The sequence below is a fragment of the Poecilia mexicana genome, unplaced genomic scaffold (assembly GCF_051168715.1).
Source record: "Poecilia mexicana isolate PSO_F unplaced genomic scaffold, ASM5116871v1 scaffold_5, whole genome shotgun sequence".
Classification (NCBI taxonomy): Eukaryota; Metazoa; Chordata; class Actinopteri; order Cyprinodontiformes; family Poeciliidae; genus Poecilia; species Poecilia mexicana.
The window spans coordinates 6,058,602-6,084,904 of record NW_028263374.1 but is presented as its reverse complement, the minus strand read 5'-3'; the positions used below and the strand labels follow the sequence as shown (position 1 = coordinate 6,084,904).

At 40.9% G+C, this 26,303-nt stretch overlaps 2 protein-coding genes across 5 annotated transcripts; one reads left to right on the top strand and one right to left on the bottom strand.

Annotated features, from left to right (window-relative positions):
* Positions 1 to 487: 487 nt before the first annotated feature.
* On the bottom strand, positions 488 to 9,152 carry rae1 (ribonucleic acid export 1). 3 transcript variants are annotated; one of them, XM_014996161.2, is made up of 14 exons: positions 9,079 to 9,152; positions 7,955 to 8,052; positions 7,268 to 7,386; positions 7,073 to 7,177; positions 4,423 to 4,515; positions 3,602 to 3,688; positions 3,438 to 3,524; positions 2,789 to 2,860; positions 2,603 to 2,710; positions 2,405 to 2,511; positions 2,231 to 2,306; positions 1,592 to 1,786; positions 1,423 to 1,508; positions 488 to 865 (listed from the first exon to the last, which is right to left on the bottom strand). In XM_014996161.2, coding segments are annotated over exons 3-14 (1,107 nt in total). In that variant the 5' UTR covers positions 7,358 to 7,386; positions 7,955 to 8,052; positions 9,079 to 9,152; the 3' UTR covers positions 488 to 864. The 3 variants fall into 3 exon arrangements, with proteins under 3 accessions (XP_014851647.1, XP_014851646.1, XP_014851645.1); XM_014996160.2 differs by lacking the exon at positions 488 to 865 and having other exon boundaries at positions 1,419 to 1,508; positions 7,933 to 8,052; XM_014996159.2 differs by lacking the exon at positions 488 to 865 and having other exon boundaries at positions 1,419 to 1,508.
* A 95-nt stretch (positions 9,153 to 9,247) lies between these two features.
* LOC106923231 (bone morphogenetic protein 7-like) lies at positions 9,248 to 25,896 on the top strand. 2 transcript variants are annotated; one of them, XM_088005423.1, is made up of 8 exons: positions 9,248 to 11,047; positions 17,130 to 17,319; positions 19,550 to 19,642; positions 22,617 to 22,765; positions 23,696 to 23,902; positions 23,976 to 24,049; positions 24,136 to 24,246; positions 24,335 to 25,896. In XM_088005423.1, the coding sequence occupies exons 1-8, from the start codon at positions 10,660 to 10,662 to the stop codon at positions 24,482 to 24,484; spliced, it is 1,362 nt and encodes a 453-aa protein (XP_087861549.1). In that variant the 5' UTR covers positions 9,248 to 10,659; the 3' UTR covers positions 24,485 to 25,896. The 2 variants fall into 2 exon arrangements, with proteins under 2 accessions (XP_087861549.1, XP_014851651.2); XM_014996165.2 differs by lacking the exon at positions 19,550 to 19,642 and having other exon boundaries at positions 10,026 to 11,047.
* The last annotated feature ends 407 nt before the right edge of the window (positions 25,897 to 26,303 follow it).

Below are 26,303 nucleotides of genomic sequence, written 5' to 3'. Positions count from 1 at the left end.
TTGCCTTGGAGGTCTACTGCTAACTACCTAGGGTCAGTCTGACAAAGAGGCGACACTGTAATGACCTCTATAAAAAGACACTTAACTCGCACCTCTACCTCTAAGATCTGGTCCACTCTTCACACAAGGCCTTTGTAGTAGCCCCAGCTACCTCATTCATATCCTCCTGAAATCCTCCTACCCATCCAGGGGAACTGGATGGGAGAGTTTCATCACACATCTTTGATCCCATTTGTCCTGCTGAGTTAAAACTGTCGGGGGGGAAAATACTCCACCTGCTGGTTAACTGTGAGTAAAGCAGGCAGATAGGAGGGAGTAGTTAAAACATTTAGCATCCAAAAACGTGAGGTGAGATCTTTGTCAAGTCCGAAAATATTACCCTTGCTCTGCAGCCTACGAGCACAGAACTTCATACAGAGATCCTTTTGGTCACAGCTGACTGTCTCGTCAAAACGCAAACACAACGTTGGAATCTACGAGGGCGCACTTATTTATTTTACATCCCAATATCTTTAATGGAATAACAGCAAAATTACAAGAAAATGAAAACTTTTTGGAAGTTGTGGGAAAAAAACAAACACACAAACAAACTTGGACACACTGAAATAGTCATTAAAAAAATATCAAGACGAATATCAAATTAAAGCCCTCTTCCCCCTTCTACGAAAAACTTAAAAAGGCCAACTATCATGCAACATTGAGATGGGTTGGCCCCTCTGATTGGTCCATGCAAGGCACCAGAGAGCCACGGCATTGGTCCAGACGTCTGTCGAAAGGAAGGAGCATGTCTCGAACGCATACACGCACACTAAAGCAGCAGGTCTCCCGCAATTCTCCACAAGAGGTGCGACTTGGCGCGACGAATCTGGAGACAGGAAGTAGCAGTCAGTGACAGAGCAGCGAGGTTGTTTTATCGCTCGTTTATTTCTGAACAAAAGGAAGAATGGCTATTCTACAAGCAAAGCGCTTACAAAATATGCTTGGTTTTCTGTATTTAGGATATTTTTCATTTTTAAACTTCAATATTCCAATAAATAACATCTTTAAGTACCTCTCCTTAACATTAAATACTTCATGTTTACAGGCTAGACTCTTTAGCTAAGACAGAAGGCTCCATCCTTTACATACAACCTTGTTTGAGTACAAGAGTAGTTTGTGCACACACACATATTTGGAGCAAACGACATCACATATTTAAAGTGCCAAGTGCTTTTACCAAACCGGGTGGCTACAGAGCGAGGCTGAATTTAAAAAATAAATAAATAAATAAATAAAAAAATCATGTCGGTATCCTTACTGCCCACATTCATGCATGCCCTTGAGAGCCCACAGCCAGAGCCACAGGAGCAATCAGGAAATGGGGCAGCCCCATTCATTGACCACGGTCTCCACGGTAACAGACGGCAGCTGCCCTTCTCTCACCATTTCTTGTTCCGAGGCTTCAGCTCCTCAGCGGCGTTCCTCAGAAAGATGTAGTTCTTTTTCTGGGGGTTGTAGTATTCATGGCCCTAGAAGATCAAGACTCGTTTTTTATTTTTTTTTTAAAGTAAAACGATAAAGAGAGGTGAAGAACCGACTGTGCACCTCGTACCTTTGACCAGTCGTAGCTCGAGGCGTACGCGAAGATGTTGCCGTTGTGGTTGAAGCAGCAAGCTGTGATTGGCTGGTCGAGCTGCTCGGAGGTCTTCAGCTTGGTGCGCGCGTCTTTGTCCCAGAAGCTGAAGCGTCCGTCGGAGCCCACGGTGGCCAGCGTGCCATGGACAGGATGGAAGGAGATGGCGTTAACCTGGTCAGGAGAAACAGAAGTGGAGTAAGGTTAACGACTGATGATTATTTTAGTGATCGATTGGAATAATCGATTGTTCTGACAATTAAGCGGAGGAAAAAAATTGGCACTTTCTAGAGCTTTCTCATTTAACCACTCAAGCCTCTTGTATACAATATCAGAAGATGCAAATTAACAATTAAATTATTTTTTTTAATTAAGAAAAATACAACATGGCCCAGTTTTAAATTCAAAATCCTGATTTCCATCCATCTTCACTGTCTCTGCTGAATACAAGCAACCCCAGAGCATGATGCTGCCACCACCGTATTTCACCATAGTTAGGATGTGTTCCTGGTGATGTGCAGTGCTAGTTGCTTTTGCCAAACCTGGATAAAAAAGTGGAAAAAAATCTGTATCCCATCCCTAACTTTTAATAGTGTTAATACGAGAAGATCAACTTACAGCATAGATGTCCTGTGGAGTGGTTGTGTTGGTTCCATTGGACCTGTGGCACTTGAAGGTGAAATTATCTTTGGCTCTAAAGAAGATTAGAGAATTCTGTGAAGTTGTCTTTTTTGTTTTTTAGGTTTGGAGCAGGAAGCTTGTATATGCGTTGTGTGTTTTACAAAAACTCACGGGTTTGGCGGATTGATGTAATGGATGGCCACTCTGCCCTCGATGCTTCCCAGCGCAAAGCCTGTTGGCTTGTTCTGCTTGTCCTTAAATATGGCAACACAACGGTGCTAAAAAGCAAAAAACAGACAACACTGAATTTGCATAACAATAAAACATTGCAACATTTTTAAAACCCCAAAGAGTTAAAGAGCAGCTCACCTGATGTTTGAGAGGGGAGTCTATTCTGCGAAACTCAGAAGGCTGGTTCTCTAACTGGTACACTATAAGGCCTCTTTCCGCTGTGGCTACCACTGCCATGGGATACACCTACGTCCAACAGTGTGAGTCAGTTCTCTCACCAGGAAGCTTTTAGAAATGACCTCATGCTGGTTATAACGGACTTACAACGTCGGCACAGTAGCATCTCTCGGGCATCTGCAGGGACATCATGGGGTTGGGCGAGCGGGTGTCCCAAAACTTTAAAGAGAAAAACGTCAATGTTTCTAAAACGTCAGACTGATGGACAGATGTGTCTGAGACTGGAATTACATTCTCTATAAATGCAACAAACAAATGTGTTCAAAGTGCTTGAAGAAGCAGGTTTTCCCACAGAGTTTTATAAGCCTGGCGGGCCACCAGGCTTGACTTGTACCCCCACCAATAATTGTTTATTTATTTGCTGTAGGTTTTTTTATACACCGGTTTCTGCAACCACTGCCGATCTTTATTGGTCTACATGCCAAGAACTTCAGTACATAAAGTGACAAGTCACGGATAAAGGAGCAACAAATTTTGGACACTTCCATTAAGATGAAACGACTGAAATAACTGCCTTTTTGTTTGCCTTTTTTAAGATTTTGCAGTTGGTGTTTAGTTATCTCAAATAATATCTTCCAATAACATAATTACCTAGTCATATTCTCACATTTCCTGTCAACTTTAAAACATTTTTAACTCAAAATCACGGTGGGCCGCAGGATGACTGCCTTAGCGCTTCTACCACCGGGCTTAACGAGTTTCCTGTGGGAAACCCTGAAGAAGAAGGCCGTCGTACCTTCAGTGTTTTATCCCAGCTGCCGGTCATGATACAGCTGTAGTTTGGGGCTTTTATCCAGTGGATTGATTTGATTGGACCGTCATGCTGGGGAGAGGAAGGAGGAGACGTGTGAGATGAAATCAAGCTGATCGCACGGCGGACCCGGCGGGATCTCGTCCAACCTGTGCAATCTGCATTGCTTGGTTGCTGTTAAGATCCCACATCTTGGCCGTCTTGTCGCATGAAGCGGTGAACACCTTACTGCCGTCCTGCAGAATAAAAAACAAACATGACATCATAAGTGTTTTTTGCAATCCAGCAGCAAATATCTAACACATGGATTCAGGGTTCGTACACTTTTCCCACATTAAAATTCAAACACTTTACATGCATTTTGAGGAATGTTTCTAAACTTTTCCAGCATCAAACTTTGAGGATAAAAACGATACAAATGAACTAAAAACAAAAGTTTTTTGAAGTTTCAATTTACTATTACATCATTTATTACGTTTAATGTCTTGTGATAATAAATATTCATCACACTGAAATAATACGAGGTATGGTAAATGACATTGCTGATCAATTAAATATTTAAACAAAACATACATAGAAAGTTACAAAAAAATCTCTAAAAATATTTTCTTGCCAAGCTTTCTGGCATTTAGCAAATAAAAATAATTTTAATTCTAAATGACCTAAAACATGAAGAGTTTAGTCTGATTTCATTTCAGACAGTGAGAAAAAGTGTCCGTGGTTTCAGCAGGTGTACTAAAATATCTAATTTCAACTGTAAATAATGTCAAAGTTTAGGACTTTAAGCGTTAGATTGCATTTTATTACAAACCTCTGCTACTGAAATATCAAACACCTTCAATGGCTTTATACATAAACCAAGCACTTTCCAAACCTTGAAAACACCCAACTGAAGTTAAAGTGTTTTCAAGGATTTCAAGCACCCTCATGAGCCGTGTGGGTTGTTTTATTTTTGTAAGAGGACACCTACGTCACTCCAGCAGACACCCAGCACCGGACCCGTGTGCATCTGTTGGGCTTTGGGGACGGTCTGTCCGTTGTCCTGCACCTCCCAACATCTAACCTGAAATCACACAGAAACAACAAAATACGACTGGAAATGTGTGACTTTTGTCCGGTTTGTGGAAACAAAGTTGCGATCAGCTTGTCATGTAACAGGATGGATTTGAGAGAAACACTTTCAAGGCCTGAAGGAAAAACCTGTAAACCCAGAAATTGTTCGAAAAAATAAAGAAAGTGCTGCAAGTCTGGCTTTAGGCAAGATAGTGACCCAAATCATTCCTCCAGGTTGCTCACAAACATTTTAACTAATACACAAAATGTTTTGTATGATCAACCTATATTTAGTCACACTTGGCACAATTGTATTACTAGCATGTTTAAAAAGCATGTTTTCCATCATGCAACAACAATGCGTTTTTAAATGAGAACATTGAACTCCCTTTCTTCATCTGTTTTAAATTAGACTAATGCTAGAGCTTCTGAAAGAACCTTCTTGAAGTATTTTATAATATAAAGTGTTGTACTGTATATACATAAAATATGTAATGTTACTAACACTATACAATGTGTGTGTAACTGTTTCTGTAGTTGTGCAAATAATTCTAATGTGGAAGATTTAATGTTAGCCGTTTTTAGCATCAGCATTTGACAATCAAGTCAGTAGAGGCACAGACTTGTAAAATGAGCTTTGTAAAATTCCTAAACCTGTTTTTAAACATGTCTGATTTGGGCTCTGAAGAAGTGAGAGAAAGACTTCAGCTGATAACAGGAAGGCTGGATATATTTGCTCCATTTGTCCTTTTCAGCATTCACCTCTTTGCATACAGACTGCCAATAAAAGGAGCATGCCGCTGAAAGCATCTCCTGACAATTCAGACTGTGTACAAGTAACGTTAGAAATATTAGTTTTAATGTTATTTGTTGTAAGTTCCCAAGTGAATAATGAGAAAAAAATTCACATTAATCACAAAAAAAGCTTAAAAAAGTGAATAAATCCAATATGTCTTTCTTGTGTTCCTGATAAAGGAGGATTGGAAAAATGTCTAGACATATTTAACTAGTATTTAACTCATTTTTTGCCTCTCCTATTACATTTGTATATCATCAAATGCATGTAGTCTAGGGCTGAAACGATTCCTCGAATGATTCGAGTACCTCGATTACTAAAATTCCTCGAGGAAAATTTACCTGCCTCGAAGCTTTGTTAATTTATGTTTTATTAGTTAGCGCACCGTGTTCCGGCCAGGACTTCATTTGCGTTGCGCGGAGCTCTCACTTCCGCCTCTGAGTTGTTGACAAAAGCTAAGTCTCAGCGGCATAAAGTCCAATCTTCAAGATTGGCCCGTGGGGATTTTATTGATTGATGATAATGCCCGACTTTTTATCGTTTTTGGGGAACCAATAAGCATCCTTAAAATGACTGGGGGAATGCCTGGAGTACGGCATCATTTCTCCTCCGGGGCTGCTGGTTGAAAGCGAACGGCGGGAAGAGCGCTGAGGTGAGCGGATAGCCTGAACAGGGCGGGCGGCTGAGTAGCTGATGCTTACCGTGTAAATGTAGCTTTACCGACGAACCGCACAATAAATTTCATATCCCGGTCTGAAGAAACGGGTGGCGGAGCGCATTGTACATGGCTGGTAGATGAGTTTCTGAGTGTGACCAGTGAAGGTGTCATAAATATCCCGTATTGCTTCCCCCCGTGTTCGTCCCCCGGTCTAACGGTTCGTCAGTCCGCTGGTCTATTTCCTCCCCTCCACCCCATCTTAGTTCGTTCATTCGCCCTCTCCTCCCACTCCAGGCGGCATTTCCCGTATTTTCAAACCCAAAGCGTAACAGGTTAGGTGGCAAGGTGAGTTTAATTAATCTATTAAACTCACTGAAGATGAATACATAAACTAAAAGCTGGATTGTACACATTTTTATAAGCATATTTGTGAGCCTGCCTCTTTGTTATTAAATTCAATATAATTTCAGATTTTTCTATAACTTTTCTTCTGGTTAACTTAGAAAGTGAGCTATTATTGTTACAGGTTAGTTTTCTAAACTACAAAAAAGCAACTGTTAGGGATGCTCAAATATGAAAAATTGGACTGATATTGATATCTGATAGTAACACCGTTATTATGCCAGATTTACCAATATTTCATTTTATAATTTTTTTTATCCGATTACTCGATTAATCGTAAGAATAATCGATAGATTACTCGATTACTAAAATATTCGTTTACAACAGCCCTAATGTAGTCAATTACACAAATTAAACAATAGCATCCAAAAATAGACCTGCACAATATCAGGAAAACATGCTATGTTTTTATGCAGTATTAAAATCACCAAATATACTTCAGATATTGAAAATATAAATACTACTAAAGTAATTTATCACAAAACAAATACTGCACCCAGTGATACCACCATAATAATGAATTTGACAGCTTGACCCAGTCAAAGTAAGGAACCTACATTCTCCATGGAACAGACCTTTGGAGCTCTACTATAATAACATTTTACAGCAGCTGCTCTCAAACAAGCACACTGGGTCACAAATCATACACAAAATCCATCCTTGGTTTCTGTCTACATAGATTTCTACTAATTGACTCAACAACTAACTTACATCGTTAGCCCAGGATCCTGCAATAAGGAAGTTTCCTGGCATGGTTGGAGGACTGAAGGCCAGGCAGCTGATGCTGTCATCTGGAGGCGAAGTCACTTCGACATCCTGTGAGAGAACAATCAGGCGAACAGGTGAGAGAGGGATGCACAGGAGTCACGATTACTGCGCTACGTTCAACGAGTTCTTTCAGTTTACCTTCATGGGATTATGGCTGTCAGTTGTCGTGCTTCCAAAAACACCAGTCCCTCCTGTTCCAAAGCTGGAAGCATTTCCGAACAAACTCATAATGCATTAAAGGCGCACCGAATGTACAGCTGCGGGAAAAGGCGCAAAGATGAGCACTCATTTTTAAAACAGCCCATTATTTTCATATTAATTATTTCAATTATCCATTACAGACAAAAAATACATTTGCAAAAGGAAGTACACAATCATATGTAGCGAATGTTGTCACAGTTGAAACTAGAAGGTAATTTTATGACATAATATGGACTAGCTTTACAGCTAAAGTAACGGTCTTGCTAACAACATGTCAAGCGCCGACTGAATGTGGTTTACTCTAACACGGTTTTAAACAAATAAAATAATAAATTATCAATTATAAATAGCACTTAAAGACCTAAAGGTATATGAAACTAGCCTTGATTTTATAAAGTTGAGAAAAAAACGCGAGTGAGCAGTTCAGACGCTAATGTTAGCTCCGTCCGTCTTTAGCTGCGGGGCTAAATACATTTTTAACTTCTTCATTCATCATTTTAATTTAGCAGCTGTTTCTAGAAACTGTATTACTACACGAAGCTTTAATGGGTTAAATTAGATCATTAGGACAAGGTCTAAATATAACAAACATATATTATTACAGAGCAAAGGTGTGGCGCTCACCACTGCAGTGCGTCTGTGTCGCAGTTTGATGACTTCGTTTTACTCGGCGATTCCTTAGACGTTCGAAAACCAGCTTATAGTCTCATTATCGCCACCTGCTGGATTGAAATGTGAAAGATGAAAGAAGAGTTGAATGATTTCCCAACTACAGTGTTGTGATTGTCCTAATTTCTCTGTAAGCATTACAAACTTCAACATATTTCAAAAGGAGTTGAAAGAGAATGAAAACCTATCGTCTAAAAGGTTTGGTGTGTATATAGGTATTCAGGCTCCTTCACTTTTTGAAAATAATTCGGTGTTCTTCAAATTTGTCCATGTGCCACAATAGGGATGGTGTGTTCACGGCCAGGATCAGTGTTAATTTCAGCTGAGAATAAACTAATTTTAAGTGGCTTTTACAGTTTAATGAATACAAAATAGTATTCTTAGGTTCTGTGGAATCTGTATTTTATTTTTTAATTCACGAAACTAACTCCCTAAATATATCAGCATATGATGAAAAAAAGACAAGAAACGTGTTTATATCACTTAAAACAACAGAAAAGTCTGTCTTACATTGTGTAGCTGTGTCTGTTTACATCCAAAGATAATTAAACCAATTTAGAGAAACAAACTGTAGTCTAAATAATTACAGTCAAGGGGATGCTAAGGTTTACAAATGTTTGTGTCCCACTTGGATGACTCAAGAGTTTATTTGAGTTTGCGAGGGATGAGTCACATTACGTGACCTGCGTGTGCCGGTGTAAACATCTTCAGCTGCGTAATGTCTGCTGCAAATAAAACTGTTTTCTGCTAATTCAGATGCTGCTGCTCATGAAAATCACATTTTAAAGATAATTTCAATTTTTTTTTATGAATATAAATATCTCAGCACCATATTTCAGACCTTAAACATTAGCTGCAATGATGGCTTAGTTCAAAGCATGTGGTCTAGTCAAAGTAGAGACCTAATTCTGATTGAGAAAACTTTCAGTTTGACAATAGTATGAAAATAAAAAAAAAAATGGAGAAAAAAAAAAGAATCGCAAACCTGGTAAAACTCAAAATACTTGTCATGAAAGGTGGTAAGTTTTGACTTTAAGAGAAATAAATACGCGTGTACATGTTATATTTTAGATTTTTACTTGTAAAGTGACTTCAGAGTCCATGGTCTTCTCCTCAGAGTTATGTGCTTCTTTGTTGACCTCATAAAGCCTCACTAAAACGCAACAAAGACAACAGGTGAAATGTGACAAATGTGAAAAACTAATTTGAAGGTGTACAAATAGCAGCGGTACAACTTCTTACGCTTTATTTAATCCGCAGTAAAGCTGGCCTCGCTTCTCACCTGCTCCCCTGTTCTGTTAAAGCAGAGCCGCAGCGTCTCTTTGGAAGCACATTTGCATGTCCCGTCATGCACCCAGACTACCGCTGATCACTCAGCAATTAGGGCGGGCCTCTCTTTATTGTCCGGGTTCAAAGAATTTCTGCGCCGTAAAGGGGATTATGGGATTTGCCCCTTTTTCAATGCAGATTGTTGACAACAATTCAAACCACTTTATGATGGACAGATAGGGGGGTTTTGTGTAAGAGCTGGCCACAGAGTCCCGAAATGCGAAAGAAAAGGACTTTAAATGCCGATCCACTCCATCTCACTTTAAACTGCAGCACCTCAAGCAGTCTCGTCCAAACCAGAAGGCACTCTGACCCTGAGCCTCCAACGGAATATCAAAGCTTCACACCCATTCATTTGAGATAAATGGCACTTTGTGTCTCCCATCCTCCCCTCCGTGCACTATAAAAATAAGTTTTAGAGGGTACTAAACACTGCCTATTAATTTTTTTTTCTTTCTTTAAAAAATTTGTGAATGGAATGTTTAACAGTTCAACTGTATCACAATTAGCTAATTTGTGTTTGCAAAAAATAAAAATAATAAATAAAAAAAATTCTTAACACATTTTGGTGTGCATTTAATGGAAGATGTTGTTTTGTTTTGTAATTCTTATTTGTCGTACTTATCCAAGCAGCAGGTGACGGGTTTTATTATCAGTGAAAAGTAAATTTACTTAGCATAAGTGCAGAGCTGCGTCATTGTTTCTGTCTGTAAGTTGGATTTATTTCGGAAATACAAGATTTGTCCCTGAATTATCAGGAAAATGACCTGTATGTCACCCTTGTAAGAGGAGATTTTAAAGTTTCTCCTATTTTGGTTACTTTTAAACAAAGAAAAAAAAAATCCAATAAGACGTTAGGATAAAGAAAATTTAGTCCAATAAGTACATTTGTAAACAAAAGTTGGTTGAAATGTAACCCATTTATTTAGGTGTCTTTCATCTGTTAAACGTGTATCTTTTTAGTGGATTCAATTTTAGAAAACTTTATGGAGAGTTTGTTGTTTAAATGACGTGTGCTGGTCCTCTTCTGAACCGCTCGCGCCCCTCCTCTGATGCAGCGCCGCAATAAAAGTCTTTTCCCCGCGGAGCCGTCAGAGAAGCGCGCGTGGCTGAATCAGGGCTGCACGCTGCCGAGCAAACGGGGAATTATGAATGAATGAACGACACACGGCGTTGATAGCGGGAGGCGTGTTTCTAACTCTGCACATGTCCGAGGACCGCCTGAGGAACAGATCGCATCTCCGACGTCTCCTGTTCGATTAGAGCCGCGCGTAAAAGTTGGGGAGGACTTTAAAAGAAAAGAAAAGAAATATAATATAATATAAAATAAAATGCTGGCGACCGCTCTGTTCCTGCTGTCGTGCTGGGGATCCTGCGCGTCGGCCACGCGCGTCTCCTTCTCCAACTTCTCCGTGGACAACGAGGTGGGCTCCAGCTTCATCCACCGGAGACTGCGGAGCCAGGAGCGCAGGGAGATCCAGCGGGAGATCCTCTCCATCCTGGGCCTGCCGCACCGCCCGCGGCCGCACGCTCACGCCAAGCACAACGCCGCTCCGACGTTCATGCTGGATCTGTACAACACCGTGTCCACGGAGGCAGAGCCACGCGCCTACTCGCGGTACAGGGCGGTTTTGGAGGGGCAGGCGTCAGCGGCTGTGAGCCCGCAGGACAGCCGCTTCCTGGACGACGCGGACACGGTGATGAGCTTCGTCAACCTCGGTGAGTGTTCACACTGATTATTATTATTATTATCATCGTAACAATTAAGCTGCTGTGTGTGAGACATGGAAATGTTTACTATGGAAAACATTACAGCAGGTTAACATTTAATACCACCACCTTCCTGATGGGCTAAGTATTTTCCCCCCTCAAAAGTGATTTTGAAAAAACAAACAAAATCTTTCCCCCAAAATATGATCTAGGCCACAGGTGTCAAACTCCAGTCCTGGAGGGCCACCACTGCCCTGCAACTTTTAGATGTGCCTCTGCTGCACCACACCTGAATACAATAATTAGGTCATTAATTACCTACACAAGAAGGAGGTAATTAAGTTATTTCATTCTAGTGTTTTGTACCTGTGGCACATCTAAAAACTGCAGGCTAGTGGCCCTTGATAGGCAAAATAAATAAATCACTTCTTAGGCCATTGTTTTAGGACATAATGTCATCCGTAAAGAACAACATTTGTCAGTGTTTACGTGTAAAGTCACAATAAAAAATTAAAAAAAGCTGAACAAAATAAGAATAAAAAAAAAAAACCTTCAATGAAGCCAAATTAATGTCGTGATGTGTGGGAAAAACAAAGCAAATCCACATTTCAGTAGTTTTTTGAGCCTCCTTTAACACGTAGTTTCACTTTCATACCGTTTCTTTCTTTATTAGATAAACTCTTTTTGGATTTTTTTAAAACATTTTTTGAATTTGCGATCAACGGCTTTTCTTTTTTTTACTTTAAAAATTCACTGGTATACAGATTAGGCCATTTCCCAGTGGGTTTCAGAGCCCAGGTCCTGTGCCTTTAAAACAAATCCAAATCATTAGCACTCCACCACCGTGCTTGACATTTGTGTTCGCTCTGGCGCAGGCTGTGCTCTGAGCAGCCAGGCTTCCCATTCTTTGGGGTCTCAGCAGTTCAAAGAACATTGTTCCAGAGGTTTCGTGGTTCATTACGACGCAGCTGTGCAAACCCACAATGTTCGGCCCTTTAGTCGTTTTGGAAAGACTCTTTTATTGTGGCATTCCTGCTGAAATAGCCGTTCGTCTTTTAAGACTTTCTTTTTTTTTTTTTTTTTTTTTGGAGTTCTTTGTAATTGTACCGTCATTAAATTAAAGTTTTTTAACATGCTAAGTGATGTATGAAGAGAGTTGGACATTCTGGCAATGGCCTTTCCATGCCTGGGACGATTGTTTCAAATGTCTTCTGCTCGTAAATCATCTTTCTGCGTGAAGAACAATTGTGATCATAAAACTCGTTCCATATTGAATTTCTCAAGACCCAAGACCGCTCACACTGTTGTCTTTTCTTCTTGGTGTTGTGTTAATTCACAAGGCAATCAATAGGAGAAAATTTGCACTTTTGCTGAGGTGATGACAATTGCTGATTTTCACTTGGCAGCACCCGATTCCCTTGCTCTTAAAGGGGCAGCATCGTGAATTTTCTAAGCACATTGTGCTATTTTATAGCACAATGTGCCATGTTCCCTTCAGTTGCTATAGAAATGCAGAAGGTATCAAATATGACTCAAAAGACATCTGAATTTGTATTTTAGTGCCTTAAAACTGGGCCTCTGTCTCTTTATAAAAACTCCTGCTCTTTCTGAAACTCCGCCTTCAGGAAGTCAACACAACATGGCTCCTCTATTAACCCTTAAACTGCTTTTACCAACGTTTCACTGAGAAGTAGCTTGATCATATGCACAGCTCCTGCTAATTGCTGCTGGCTAGTCTGAAGGAGCTGAGTGGGGGAGATACGAGAGATTGCTGCTCTGAAGGTGAACTTGCAAACTGCAGCTCAGAGGAGGAGCTTCATCCTCGAAGGCAGTGCTGTGCCCACCCAGGCGTTTGGTACATCTGAATGGTTGCCATGGGAGATTAAAGGATTTCTTAAACATGCATGAAAGAATGAAGGCAACATCGCAGGTGTGATTTTGATTAGGGAATAACATTATAACATGTCGTAAAGCTCAAAATAATACATTTTACTTAGTACTGCCCCTTTAAGGGATTATCAGGTATTGAGGGTGTGGAGTCTGTCACGCCAAAACACAATTTTTGCATAATTGAGGCTAGATTCAAATGAATTTGGAACATGGTAGAAACCAGTTCTTATTGATTCCCAATGCTTCAAACTGTATAATTACAGGACAGTGTACTTCCTTTCAAAACATTTACCTGTAAATTGTTAGCTGTGTGTCAGCAGGAACCCGTGGGTCACTTTCGCTGTGATAAATCGTCGCCATGCTGTACACGTTGTGGCCACATTCATACGTCTGATTTCTCTGCTCAACCTTACAACTTAACGGGTAACTGTGGGTTTCCTGCAGTTATCAGAGCCGCCACAGTGTATTGTTCTCCAGTGGTTTGTGATCGGTCAATGACAAATGAAAAGTCGGGGAAACCGAAGCGGCATTGAGTTAATGAAGGGAGGAATCCAAGTTGTTTGCCTTAGAAGAGGAAAGCTCTGAAGGTGTGCGTGTGTGTGTGTGTGTGCGTTTGTGCGTGTGTGCGCATTTGTTTGTAATACCTGGTGGGGACCATTTTCTTGACACATACGACGTTGTGGGGACCCAACAACGGTTAGGGTTAGTTTTGGTTAGGGTTAGGATAAGGGTAAGGCTTAGGCTGTAGAAATGAATGGAAGTCAATGGAAAGTCCTCACAAAGATAGCCACGCAAACGTGTGTGTGTGTGTGTGTGTGTGTGTGGTGGGGGAAGCAGCAGGCGGTATGGTGTTTGTGCTTGTTTTGTTGCACCAGCAAACCTGCCTCGGGGCGTGGACCGGGTGGAGAGAATGAAACTAGTCTTTGCCACCCCTCCTATCAGCAGCGGGATTCAGAATGTCAAGTCGACGGTAAAACAATGGGACGTCGAGACATCGTCCCATTCCACGCAGCTATAGCGGTGAACTTTTCACTTCAGCTAACAAGATGTGGAAATATGTTTCCAAACACCAAAAGCACATTCATGCGGTTTCACATTTGGGGAGTTCTGAGGCAGGAGAGGGAGGAAAAAGACAAAATACAGACAACTGGTGGGTGGCATTTCTCCTTTTGAGCTCTCTTCGCCCAGCTGTTTTCCTCCACCGCATTTGACTGAAGGCATTGTTTCCTGGTGGCTTCACAATCGTTTCAAGACGTCCTTCCAAATGTGACACGCCGATGATTTGAGATGGGACATAAATGGCAAACAGGCACGCTGTAAATAAACACTTCGGTGCGTGGTCGAGCTGTTATGCGGTGCCAGCAAAAGCAGCAAGTCAGGAAAGCAGTAAGCAGTAGGTGGGAGATCTAACAAACCAGCACCCTCCACTTGGATTTTATGAGCGCTCAGATGATTAAAGGCTGGTTGTGACAATTGATTTTGTCTACTTTTCTAAAAAAAATATCTCCGTAATATGAGATCTGTCTCGTATTAGGTTATTCGATTAATTATTCCCTTTCAGAATCACTCCTGTAAATTCCTAACAATTGAAGGACTGTTTAGTCATTTTAACCTATTATTTTTGGTTGAAAACATCACCCAGTGTTCTCCACATGAACCATATAAATTTATATCTGGTGACGATGCAGCTGATGAGTTGCAGGAAAGTCGAGAAATACTTTTTGAACCAAAGCAGGAAGAAACAAGCTTAGACAACAGTAAAATGGGCCATTTTGATGTTTACTTTAATTGTGCTATAAAACTTAATGCGCCTACTTATTTATTACTCAATTTATGTGTGGTTTATTTAATGGTTGTCGACGTTTTTTGTATGAATATCAACATCATCGTCAAAGTTTCCAGAAGGAGGCCAGCGACGCCACTTTCGGAGTTCTACATCGATAAGAAATTCAAATAATAACCTTTCATAACGCATAATTACGACCTCTGACTTTGCGACGAAATTGATTTACTGTAAAAACAAACAAACAAACAAAAATGTCCATATAGCCGTGTTGCTGTGTGGCCCCGCAGCGTCGGGAGCAATCTGTAGTGTCAAAATGTCTCCCAGAGGGAAGTTTGCATATCTGAGGTCTGATCTGTGCAGCTAATGGGCCCAAACGTAAACACACCAAGTCCTTACAAGCAATTATTGCTTTCATAAAATCACCCCTCGTTCCCCCTGCAGCATTTAATTGCGGTCAAACAAATGACTAGCAGGGTTCAGAATGCGGCACTCTCAGGGCTCCTGGCATGTGTGTGTTTTTATGTTAAGAGGGGTTTTTAGAGGACTGTGAGTCATCGTGCGGTGCAGTAAAAGAAACGTTCCAGATTTTTTTTTTTAACTTCTTTTTTAGCGTCAGGAGCGTCAGGAGAAGATGTAAGGATGATCCTCTCAGATATCCACAAACCGTCCGCGGGATCTCCGGATGACGTCATCGGTATGGATGGATGGTTGGTGCTTCAAACTAAAGGGGCGAGAGAGATCTCTACCGTCCCTTCTCAAGGGTTCACCTGGTTGCTAAAGAAACATCTCAGAACCTTTTCTGCTTTTTATTTATTTCTTTTTTAACTATGGGGGGGACCTTCAGGATGGGTGGAAACCTTTGTGGTGCCACCGGTTACCGCTGTTCCGCTTTCCTCTCTCCAATCAAAAGGAAATCACTGCGTGGCGATGCATTGCGAGATGATTACGGAGGTGTGGTGGGAGCCGACCCAGGCGGTGAGGGCGCACATGAAATTGGCGTGTGGCTTTCCGTACTTTTGTGTTGCGCGTTCGAGGAAGTGCACTTGCTGCTGCGGTTTTCCGGGCAGAGCCCGAACCGGGCCTTTTCTTGTGGTCAGCACATGTGTGCGATTTTAAACGGAGAGCCAAAAGCGAGCCACGAATGTGTTTTTATCTTCCTTCCACCCCCGATAGTGGCATTTAGGAGGGGGAGCTGAGTTAAATAATGTTTACATTAGTCATTCCACTCGTGGAAGTAGGATTTTTTTTTGTGTGTGTGTGACGGAGTGCTTCCAAGCTTGCGGGAAGCGGAACACCCAGCAGAGGGACGTTTAAATAAACAACAGCTTACCACCGACTGGTTTACCATAATAAGCTGCTTTTTATTATGCCTTTTATTGCCATATGCCCCCCACAATTGAATGCATCTCATTTGGGATTTTACGGGACAGACCTTGGGTCACCACCTTTTCTTTAACAATCCAAAGCGCTTTATTTGCCTCTTGGTCTGGTGATATACAGTTGGGTCAGAGCTGCAGAAATCTGCGACTCTTCTAAAATTCTTTAAAAAAGGGTACATTTTTTAATTAAAAAAAGAGTACGATTAAATTTTTGTTTGGTTGATTTTAGAAAAAAAAGTAACTTGTTCAAAAAGTTAATAATACAATATCACACTTATGTATGTATAATTGTTTTTTATTTTGTCAGTTGTATATGTAAAGTACTATTGTATTTACTAATATTTAAGACATTGAATGAAGTAATTTGTCAATATTTCCCCCTGGGAAACAATAAAGTCTGTTCTATTCTTTTTTCCATGAAAAAGTCAATTTTTGTGAAAAAAATTGCAAAAAAAATAAAAAGTACAAAGTTTACAATTTAATGGAACATTTTATTTATTTATTTATTTAATTTCATTTTTTAAAACAAAAATTAATGTAATTAAAACATCTTATTAGCAGATCTAAGCAGATCTGTGAAGGTTGGGGGGCATTACTAGAGAAGATTGATGTAGAGCGCATAACACAGACAGGTAAAAGTCAAAGTTGTGGAGATTATTTGTGCAGAACCAAATTTTGCCTTAAAGGGGGACAACAAAAAACAAGAAATTCCAGTAGCAGTTTGCAGAGAAACGGCAAATGTGGAGAGCAAGGCTCTCTGAACAGACGAGGGTTGATGGTGGATCTTCCTGAACACACCATTCAGAAGGTAAAGCATGGTGGTGGTACCATCATGCTGTGGGGAAGCTTCTGTTTGCCAGGGAATCTGGTCAAACTTGATGGGAAGACGGATGAATTTTGGGCTAATTCTTTGAAGAGAACCTGCATGAGTGAGTGGTGTGGCATCGTCATTTGGACAAAGTTTTAATCAGAAGTTTTCTATCACGTCTCTCTCTCTCTTTCTCTCTCTCTCTCTCTCTCTCTCTCCATCTGCAAGTCGACGGGGACCGTGACCTCCTGGTCCAGCCGCACACGCAGGCATTTCGGTTCGACGTGTCCCGTATCCCAGAGGGCGAGGCCATCACTGCCGCAGAGTTCAGGATCTACAAGGACTTCATCCAGGAGCGTGACGGGAACGAAACCTTCCGAGTCAGTGTCTACCAAGTCCTTCAGGAGCCTCCAGACAGGTGAACATGTCCTGATGTCACACTCTACATTCATCTTGTTTTCCATCACTCCTTCATTAATGATTGTGTCAAAACTTTCTGCAGTTTTGGAGTCGAACAGACTAGATTTTAATCGGTTGGGTCTGACTTAAATGAGCTCCAGACTTGTTTATCGCAATTTAAAAAAAAAAAAAAAAAAAAAAAAAAGGATGCTAACACGAGGATATGTTTAATTTCTCCCAGACTGGATGGACTCCAGGGTGGAACAGTAAAGGAGATTTTTTTTGTTTTTTTCCGGTGCTTCCATCGTGACGAGGTAGAAGTTCCTTAACTCGCTCACGCTTGGCAAAACGATCGGAAAACATTTTCCAGGTGACCTTTAAAGTGCCATAAACGTCGGATCGGTTTGTCCGATTATCCTCATGTGGTCTAGATAAGCACCCGGGCCCCACACACGCCACTTCAGCTCGCGTGAATGTCAGAGCCCAAATGTTTCTGCAGAGAGACGTTGGTGTTAATTGCAGAAAACACAGAGACTTTCACAGAATCCAAACAGGACCGTTCTCAGGAGACCTGCAATTTCGCCGCACTCCTCGCGCCACAAGTGATACCAAATATCCCTTGGACGTCACATGTAGCTACTCCTTCGTTTTGCCCGTCTCGCTCGCCATGTTTTGTTTGCCAGCTTCTGTTTTGCTTCTTCTTCACCACTTTCGGTACTCAAAATACCGTCTTTAATTACAGCTCGACGAGCAAACTCCTAAAATTACACCTTTTCAGACTAATCAAAACCTCAGGCGCTTAAAACACAACCGTTGCTGTAACGTTTGGTTGGAAGAGGTCTCGAGCTTTTTGCTTTGCTTCCCCCCGAATCCAAGTAAATCTGCTGTTCTGTGGAAAACAAAGTTGTAATTTGAGCCATCATTTCTTTCATGCTGAAACAAAACAATCAGCAATTGTCTTGCGGAATAGACAACATATTTTTATTCTTTTTGGTTCTTTTGCATTGACTTGGTTTTTTGTTTCAAAAGGGGGTGATTCAGTAATGACCTTAATTTTTTTTAATCTATATTTTCTTTCGGTCTTTAAACGAAAACAGATACAAAAGGCTAGTTAGACAATAGAAAGACTGAAACGTTATCCTCACAGGCAAAGGGTAAAAAATGATTGAAGAAAATGTTCAAACGTAGCTAATTCTGTATAAAATGTTTCCGAAGTCATTCTAACACTATATTTATCTATGGCAGCGTATCAACACAAAGTGGTGCCTAATTGGAAAGCAGAAGAGGAAGTAAACCTGATTTTCTCTTGTAAACATTTTAAAAGGATTATTTTCCCTGAACTCCTTTAAAAAAAAAAAAAAATCCAATGCAACCAACTGTGTTCAAAAGCCACTTCAATGGGAAACAGGATCCACAAATCCAGCTGTTCCGCGAAGGCGTCAGAGGTTTATTAGAGAACATTAATGACCACACGCCAACGTCCAGATTAAGGAGCACAGCAGACAAGTCGGGGATTAAGTTGTGGATTAGTTTAAATCAGGGTTGGGTTGTAAAATAGAATCCCAAACTCTGAACATTTAACGTAGCACCGTTTTGACGACTCATCTGAAAATGGAAAGACTTTGGCACAACCACAAACATACCAAGTCATGACCCTAGCTGACAGCTGGACAAGTGGGAGCACTAATAGCCAAGAGGTCCATGGTGACGGTGGAGGAGCTGCAGAGATCTGAGAATCAGCTAACCTGACAACTTGTGCTTGAGAAAACCGACTTTTATAGAAGAGTGGGGAAAAGTCGAAAAAAAAAAGCAGTGAAAAGTCTCATCTAACATTTGTACCAAGTCATACAACAACAACGGGAGTCTCATGGGTAGATGAGACTCTGCACTCTGCAACAAGGAGTGGACAACAGCTTGACTGGCAACGTTTGTAGAGACATGGCTCCAGAGACCTGTAGCTGCAATTGTTGCAAAATGTACTATAGTTGATACGACTACAGTATCAACGTTAAAGAAAAACATCATCTGCGTACAACATGCACAATTTGAACTAATTCTAAATTGTTCTAAAGTGACATTCAGCCTTTCTGTCTAGACCGAACCAACAGCATGAATCAGAATAAAAACCTTCATTTCCATAAAAAAAAAAAAGGGTGATCGTTGTGGTGCCAGAAGCTCGGTACTTTGGTGTCTGATTTGGGTCAGTAAGTCTGACGATGGTGGTAAAGTAACACCATTGTCATTCACAGACAACCCCAAACAGACCCGAAGGCAGCAGGACAAGTCGCCTTGATGTCTGCGAGCAGCTCAATTGTCTTTGAAATTCGCTACAGAGACGAGAAGTCTGAGAGCTGAACCCCTGTTTATGTAAAAACTGGTTTTGGAGAGTGAGCTAGCTATTTAAAAAAAAATAAATAAAATAAAATTAAAAAAAAAAAAAAATATATATATATATATATATATATATATATATATATATATATATATATATATATATATATATATATATATATATATATATATACACAGCTCCTTACTGGTTTATGTTTGAGTAAAATGAACATTGTTTTATTCTATGAACTACTGACATGTCATGTCTCTGAAATTCAAAGCAAAAATTTTATATTTATTTGCAGAAAATGAGAAATGGTGAAAATAACAAAAAAGATGCAATGCTTTAAGATCTCAAATAATGCAAAGAAAACAAGTTGATATTCATTTAGAAACAACAAAACTGATGTTTTAACACAGTTCCGAAATCAATATTTGGTGGAATAACCAGGATGTTTTCAATGGGGTTCAGTGCAGTGGGCTCTTAAATAAAAATAAATAAATAAATAATAATAATAATAATATATATATTTGCAATGTTATGCAGTTATGCTAGCTTGACTTTGACAACCTTAACATGTAGATATGGTGTGGAAATCTGTTTCAGTTCAGTTAGAAAATAAATAATTATTACTAATTTAAAACCCCCTCCAAGGACTCCAAGAAGGGTGGGTAATCTTCTCAAGGAGACTGGTTCCAGAACCAGAGCCATGCGTCGAGGTAAGACTGACTATTTCTAGCCGAAACCTCTCAACCTCACACACCAGCTCCGGCTCCTTCCCCACCAGAGAGGAGACATACCACGTCCCAAGAGCCGAAATGGGTTTTCTCCGTAGGGTGTCTGGGCTCTCCCTTAGAAATAGGGTGAGAAGCTCGGTCATCTGGGAGGGACTCAGAGTAGAGCCACTGCTCCTCATGTCAAGAGGACCCAGTTGAGGCTCAGGCATCTGGTCAGGATGCCTCCTGAACCCCTACCTGGTGAGGTGTTCCAGGCACATCCCACCGGGAGGAAAGCCCAGAGAAGACCCAGGACATGCTGGAGGGACTATGTCTCTCGGCTGGCCTGGGAACGCCTTGGGATTCCCCCAGAGGAACAAGTGGCTGGGGAGAGGGAAGTCTGGACCTCCCTTCTTAAGCTGCTACTTCCACGACTCAACCCAAGAGGAAGAAAATGGATGGATGAAATGGATGGACAGTTGTAATTACAACTCCCTTACACTTTATGCAAGTTTTTCACTGTTCATTAACATATCCATCCATATGGATATGTTATCCATGTTTGTTCCTAGAGAAGATTGGGAAAATCATTACCTGGACAGTGGTCTCTTCATGGGTCCTGTCTTCTTATGCCGTTTTCATCAGAGCAGAGGTTGAGCTTTTAGATTCAACAGTCTCCTTTGTTCTTTGAGATTAGAGAAATCGTTCCCTAGGACGATTTCTCTTCATGGGTCCAATCTTCTAATGCCACTTTCATCCAAAACAAATGTTTTACTTGTCATATCTGAAGTCCATTCTTCACTTCACTTCCCCTCCCTTTCCCCAGCCGGGGAAGTTTGTTCTTTGAGATTTGAGAAATCGTTCCCTAGGACGTTTTCTCTTGATGGGTCTAGTTTTCTAATGCCGCTCATCTGAGGAGAGGTTGAGCATTTGGTCGCCTCTTTTTCCTCCTTATCGCTCCAACCCTTCTCAATCCGTGCACTTTAGGGTGATTGGAGAAATTGTTCCCTTCATCAGCGTTCTCTCCATCAGACCGACCTGAGTGATCCTTCTGTTTGCTGTGGCCTGATGAGCAAACTACCCCAGCCGGGGAAGTTTGCTCTGAGTTTTGCTGTGAAGTTTGCTTCACAGTTGGGGAAGGTTTGAAGAGATACGTGTCAAATTCATCGTACTCATTCTCATCCTTGTAACTACTGATGTCAAAAGTGACCCCAAGAAGTATCTTGCTAAAAAGCTTTCTCACTCCTATCGTTATCAAATAACCTGCTCCAAACGTCAGGGGAAAAAACATGGTCTTGACTGCAATCTGTTCCATTGTCAAAATATTTGTCCAACACGGTGCTAACAATCAAAGAGCTGCTTGGATAAAACCTCATGTTTCAAGATCCAAGCATTCATAACCTCAGATGTTCTTTGATCTATGTCATAGATCTATGACATAGATGAGGTCATAGCTAGAATGAGTCTCTGTAGTTCTGGAGGAATGTCTTGCTTCTGATCGTTGCTATGGAAACGGTCAAATCAGTTCTACATGACTCAAACTATTAACCCTTTGCAACTGCGTCACTTATTCATTCGAGGCGCCATGACGAACTTCAGAAGGGTATATTTCAGGAGGCTAGGGATTAAAACGGGGATTTTAATGGTTAAATATTAAGTTTAGATTGACAATGGTATATTAAAATCATTAATTTAAGTAGGATTTTTCATCATTATATCAGGTTTAAAATTTTGAATCATACTTGACTTAAAAATATCAAGATAGAGAGATTTCTGTGGTTCCCTTCTGGACCTGTTACCCCATCAACCCGATCTGGAAGACTCACGGTATCTCGCAGTGTCAACATCGCAGCCAGTGGGCTGAGGGAAATGCAGCTCCATTTTGTATATGTGTGTGTGTGTGTGTGTGTGTGTGTATATATATATATATATATATATATATATATATTGTCATAGAACCCCCAAGAATTTAAAACTACTTTCACCCTTGTATAAAATAAAATAATTTTCTCTATTCTCTGCAATAAAAGCTGGATGTGTCATCTTTTACTTGAAAATTTTTATTTTAGAGTAAAAGTCCCTGGGTTTCTAATGTGAGATCACGTTTAGATCATTCATCTGTAACCTCTTTTCTCCCTTTTTGTCAAGTAGAGTCGACCTGCTTTAAAACAAGAACGCTGCAAACGTCTTAGTTGACGTTTCCCCCAAATGTTTGTAGAAACATTAATGTTACTGACTGAATATCCCATCACATGTTTGCTTTTCCAGCGAAGCGGCACTGCTGCTGCTGGATCAGCGAGACGTTTGGGCTTCCGATGATGGATGGCTTGTGTTTGATCTGACCGCTACCAGCACCCTGTGGCAGCTCAGCCCTGAGCAGAACCTGGGACTGCACCTGGTTCTCGAGGACAGGAACGGTCGGTACCAACTGTTACCCTGCACTGCCACCGCAAAGTTTGTATTTATAGAAGGTACCTGGAACCAGAAGTAAAAATTTAAGAAGAATCTGGATAAAAGCTACTTTGCTCATTTTTACGCATTTTCTTGCTTTGGTAATTACAAGAACTGGAACCTTATTAGTAGCAGAACCATAGCTGCCAGTTCTGTGTGCAAACACCATTAAACTTTGGTCGATAATACCACTAAAGCCAGTTATAGCAGTTCAAGGGTTTATAAAATAGTTTTCATATGATTTGTGTATTTTTCACATTTACTGTAGAAGAATAATTCCCAGTTTTGTTGGAACTTAGATATGTTTTGCCACATTTAGACAGCTCTTTATACTTTAAAATAAGATTAGGTACCGTTACTATGCAGATGACACACAGCTCTACATTACGTCATCGGGTGACTTCGAACCCATCCATGCACTGAAAAGATGCTTAGAACAAGTCGGTGTGTGGATGTGCCATACAGTTCTGATGCGGAACAAAAACAAAACTGGACTCATCCTCTTTGGATCTGAAGAGGAAAGATCAAGAGTCAGCATGCAGCTTCTATTACAGCTGGAAACTAGCGATCAGCCCTGAAATCTGGGTGTAGTGATTGACTCTGACCTGAACCTTCATCGACACATAAGGACAGTTACAAAGTCGGCCTTCTATCATCTGAAGAACATTTATAGAATCAAAGGTCTAATATCCTATTTAGTGGCACTGATTACTGCAGCAGGACTGCCTAAAAACAGACAGCTGTTGTTGATCAACATATTTGGTGTGTATTTGATGGTGGCTTTTAACAAATTGGCTACAATGTTTTTTATGATGTGAAGAACTTTGAACTGCCTTGTTGCTGACACGATACAAATACAACTAAACTGGACTTGACTTAAATTTTGCCCTGCAAAGGCCACAAGAGGAATCCCCGAAGAGCTGGGCTGCTGACTGGGAGTGGGCCTAAAGACAAGCAGCCTTTCCTCGTTGTCTTTTTTAAAGTCAACGCGGTGCGGTTCCGCGGTGCTCGTTCGGCCCCCGCCCAAAAAGGACGGCAGTCAAACCGGTCCAAACAACAGAAGGCGGTCCAAGAAGCACTGAAGGCAGCAGAGGCCGGATCTGGTACTTAAGACGTTAAATATTATGAAGGTCACCCTGATGTTTAGTGCTAAAACTTTGGTTTTGCATGTTTCAGATACCCTCGGATTGTTAAAAGAGGGCTGTAAGAAACACGAGCTGTATGTCAGTTTCAAAGAGTTAGGATGGCAGGTACAAAGCAAAGGATATCATTTTACACACAGTTTTTTTTTTGTATGCAGCATCAGTTACTGTGGTTGTGGTTTTCCTCTGATCAGGACTGGATAATAGCACCAGAGGGCTACGCTGCATATTACTGTGAGGGCGAGTGTGCTTTCCCTCTCAACTCCGACATGAATGCCACCAATCACGCCATCGTGCAAACTCTGGTAAGTCCCCAACAGTCCCTGATCGATGGCACTTTCACAACAGCCTCCACATGCTCAGCAGATTAACTCGTACTTCCTCTAACCGTAGGTGCACTTCATCAACCCGGAGACGGTGCCACAGCCCTGCTGCGCCCCAACGCAGCTCAACGGCATCTCGGTGCTGTACTTTGACGACAGCTCCAACGTCATCCTCAAGAAATACCGTAACATGGTGGTCAGAGCCTGTGGCTGTCATTAACGGTATTTTTTTTTTCTTTTTTTACGTCTTTTGCCCGACTTCTGCAAGTGTAAAAGAATGTCATGAGGGAGAAAGAGGAGAGGCTAGACACAAGAGAAGGTGGAGTCTCTGGTCTGCGAACGCTTGTGCCAAAGTGGCGAATCGCTATGACGGGGAGCAGCTACGGCGGACTATGTCTAAAAGGAGAAAACTACAGACTTTTGAAGACTTTTCAAGCACAAACCAAACTTGGAGGTAGTTAACAGTTTGCAGAGATCGGATCTGAAGCATCACATAATGGATTTGCAGCTGAGGGTCCAGTCTTCTGAATGAATCTGGGTTTCCTGGGTCAGGTGTGCGACGTTTGACAGCTGCCCACGCTGCCCAGCCAAAAAATTAGTCACACCAGATCGGCTTTAGCTTCACGGCTCTCGTTCCTTGCATCGTCTGAAAGCTTCCGCAGTTTGTCCAGATTTGCATAACTTTTTCACCTCCATCTTTTGGAGATGATGGGAGAGTCGCACTGCTCTGCGTGTCCAAAGATTCTCTGTTGAGTTGAGGTTTGACCACATGCAACTACTCTTGCACAGTTTGAACCCAATGAATCCTTGGATGATTGTTTTATTTTATTTTTTTAAGGGGACACGGTTTTGTAATTCTAATCCCTTGAGTTTCCTTCCCGTTGTGGGTGTGGAAATGTTTTTACTTTTACAACTGAACATGGCCTTGAGTTGTTTTACGTTTTAACAATTTAATTTCTAAAGAGCTTAAAGCCAGAGGATGTAACTTTTACAAAAATACGGTTTTTCCATATTTGTTATGATCAACCTCGTCACAGTGCTGCTGTTGCTGTGATAATTTAAACAAATATGTAAAAACATCTTTTTATATAAAAGCTACATACTTTAGCTTCAAGTAATCTTTTTTTTTAATGAAAGAAAACGATCGTGATGATTTTTTCCAAAAATATTTTTTACATAAAAATGATGGTTCTTCTTAATATCAATCCCAATTTTAAAAACGCAGAGGACAGTTGTCGACTCCATTTCAGTAGTTCCAGCGGTCATTTGCCTTTGCTTGATACAGGCCCATAATTTGAGCTTCCTGAAGCCGATCGCCATATTTTCCATGATGCGTCGTCTTACATGGTGGTTCAGGAAATGAGATGCTACTCATCGCACTACTGAGGGTAAATAACTTGTCACCTGCTGAAACTTACGATCCACGCTGTAATTATCCGGTGGGAGGCTCTTACCTATTCTCTTTGTTGAGTCCAGTTGATGACATGTTTTCCACCTGGCAGTATAGATGGACAAGGTTGCAGTGATTCATCTTTATAGAGTGTCCATTACCTGTAAACAACAGTTGCCCTGAAGTGTCAAACCAAAGCTGCATTAGTTTAATTTTGCCTGATTAAAAAGGTCAAATGGAAACAGTGGATGCAGGCGGTGTTTTTATCTACAAGAACATTCACACGTTGTCCTTTTGGGTTAGAAATGGCACAAAAACAAAGTACTCAAAGCTAAGTTTAGACAGATTTAATTATGTAACTGGAACCAGCTAAATACCCCATTGGCTCAGAGAGTCGGTGTCACTTCATGTGTGTGTGTTTGCAGAACAACATGGAAAATCTACTGTTGTGCCTGGGTTCTGTGAAGTATTTGTTGAACAAAAAGCTGCAGGTGGTGCCATTTCCTCAGTCAGGAGCTCTCTGCAAGTTAACTTTGCAGAGACGTTCACCAAATGGAAATCATTGCATATCTTTACAAAAGGTCATAGAAAATGGTTAGAAATTATGAAATTGGAGTCCATTTAGATGGATGGATTGGTTTAAATTTTT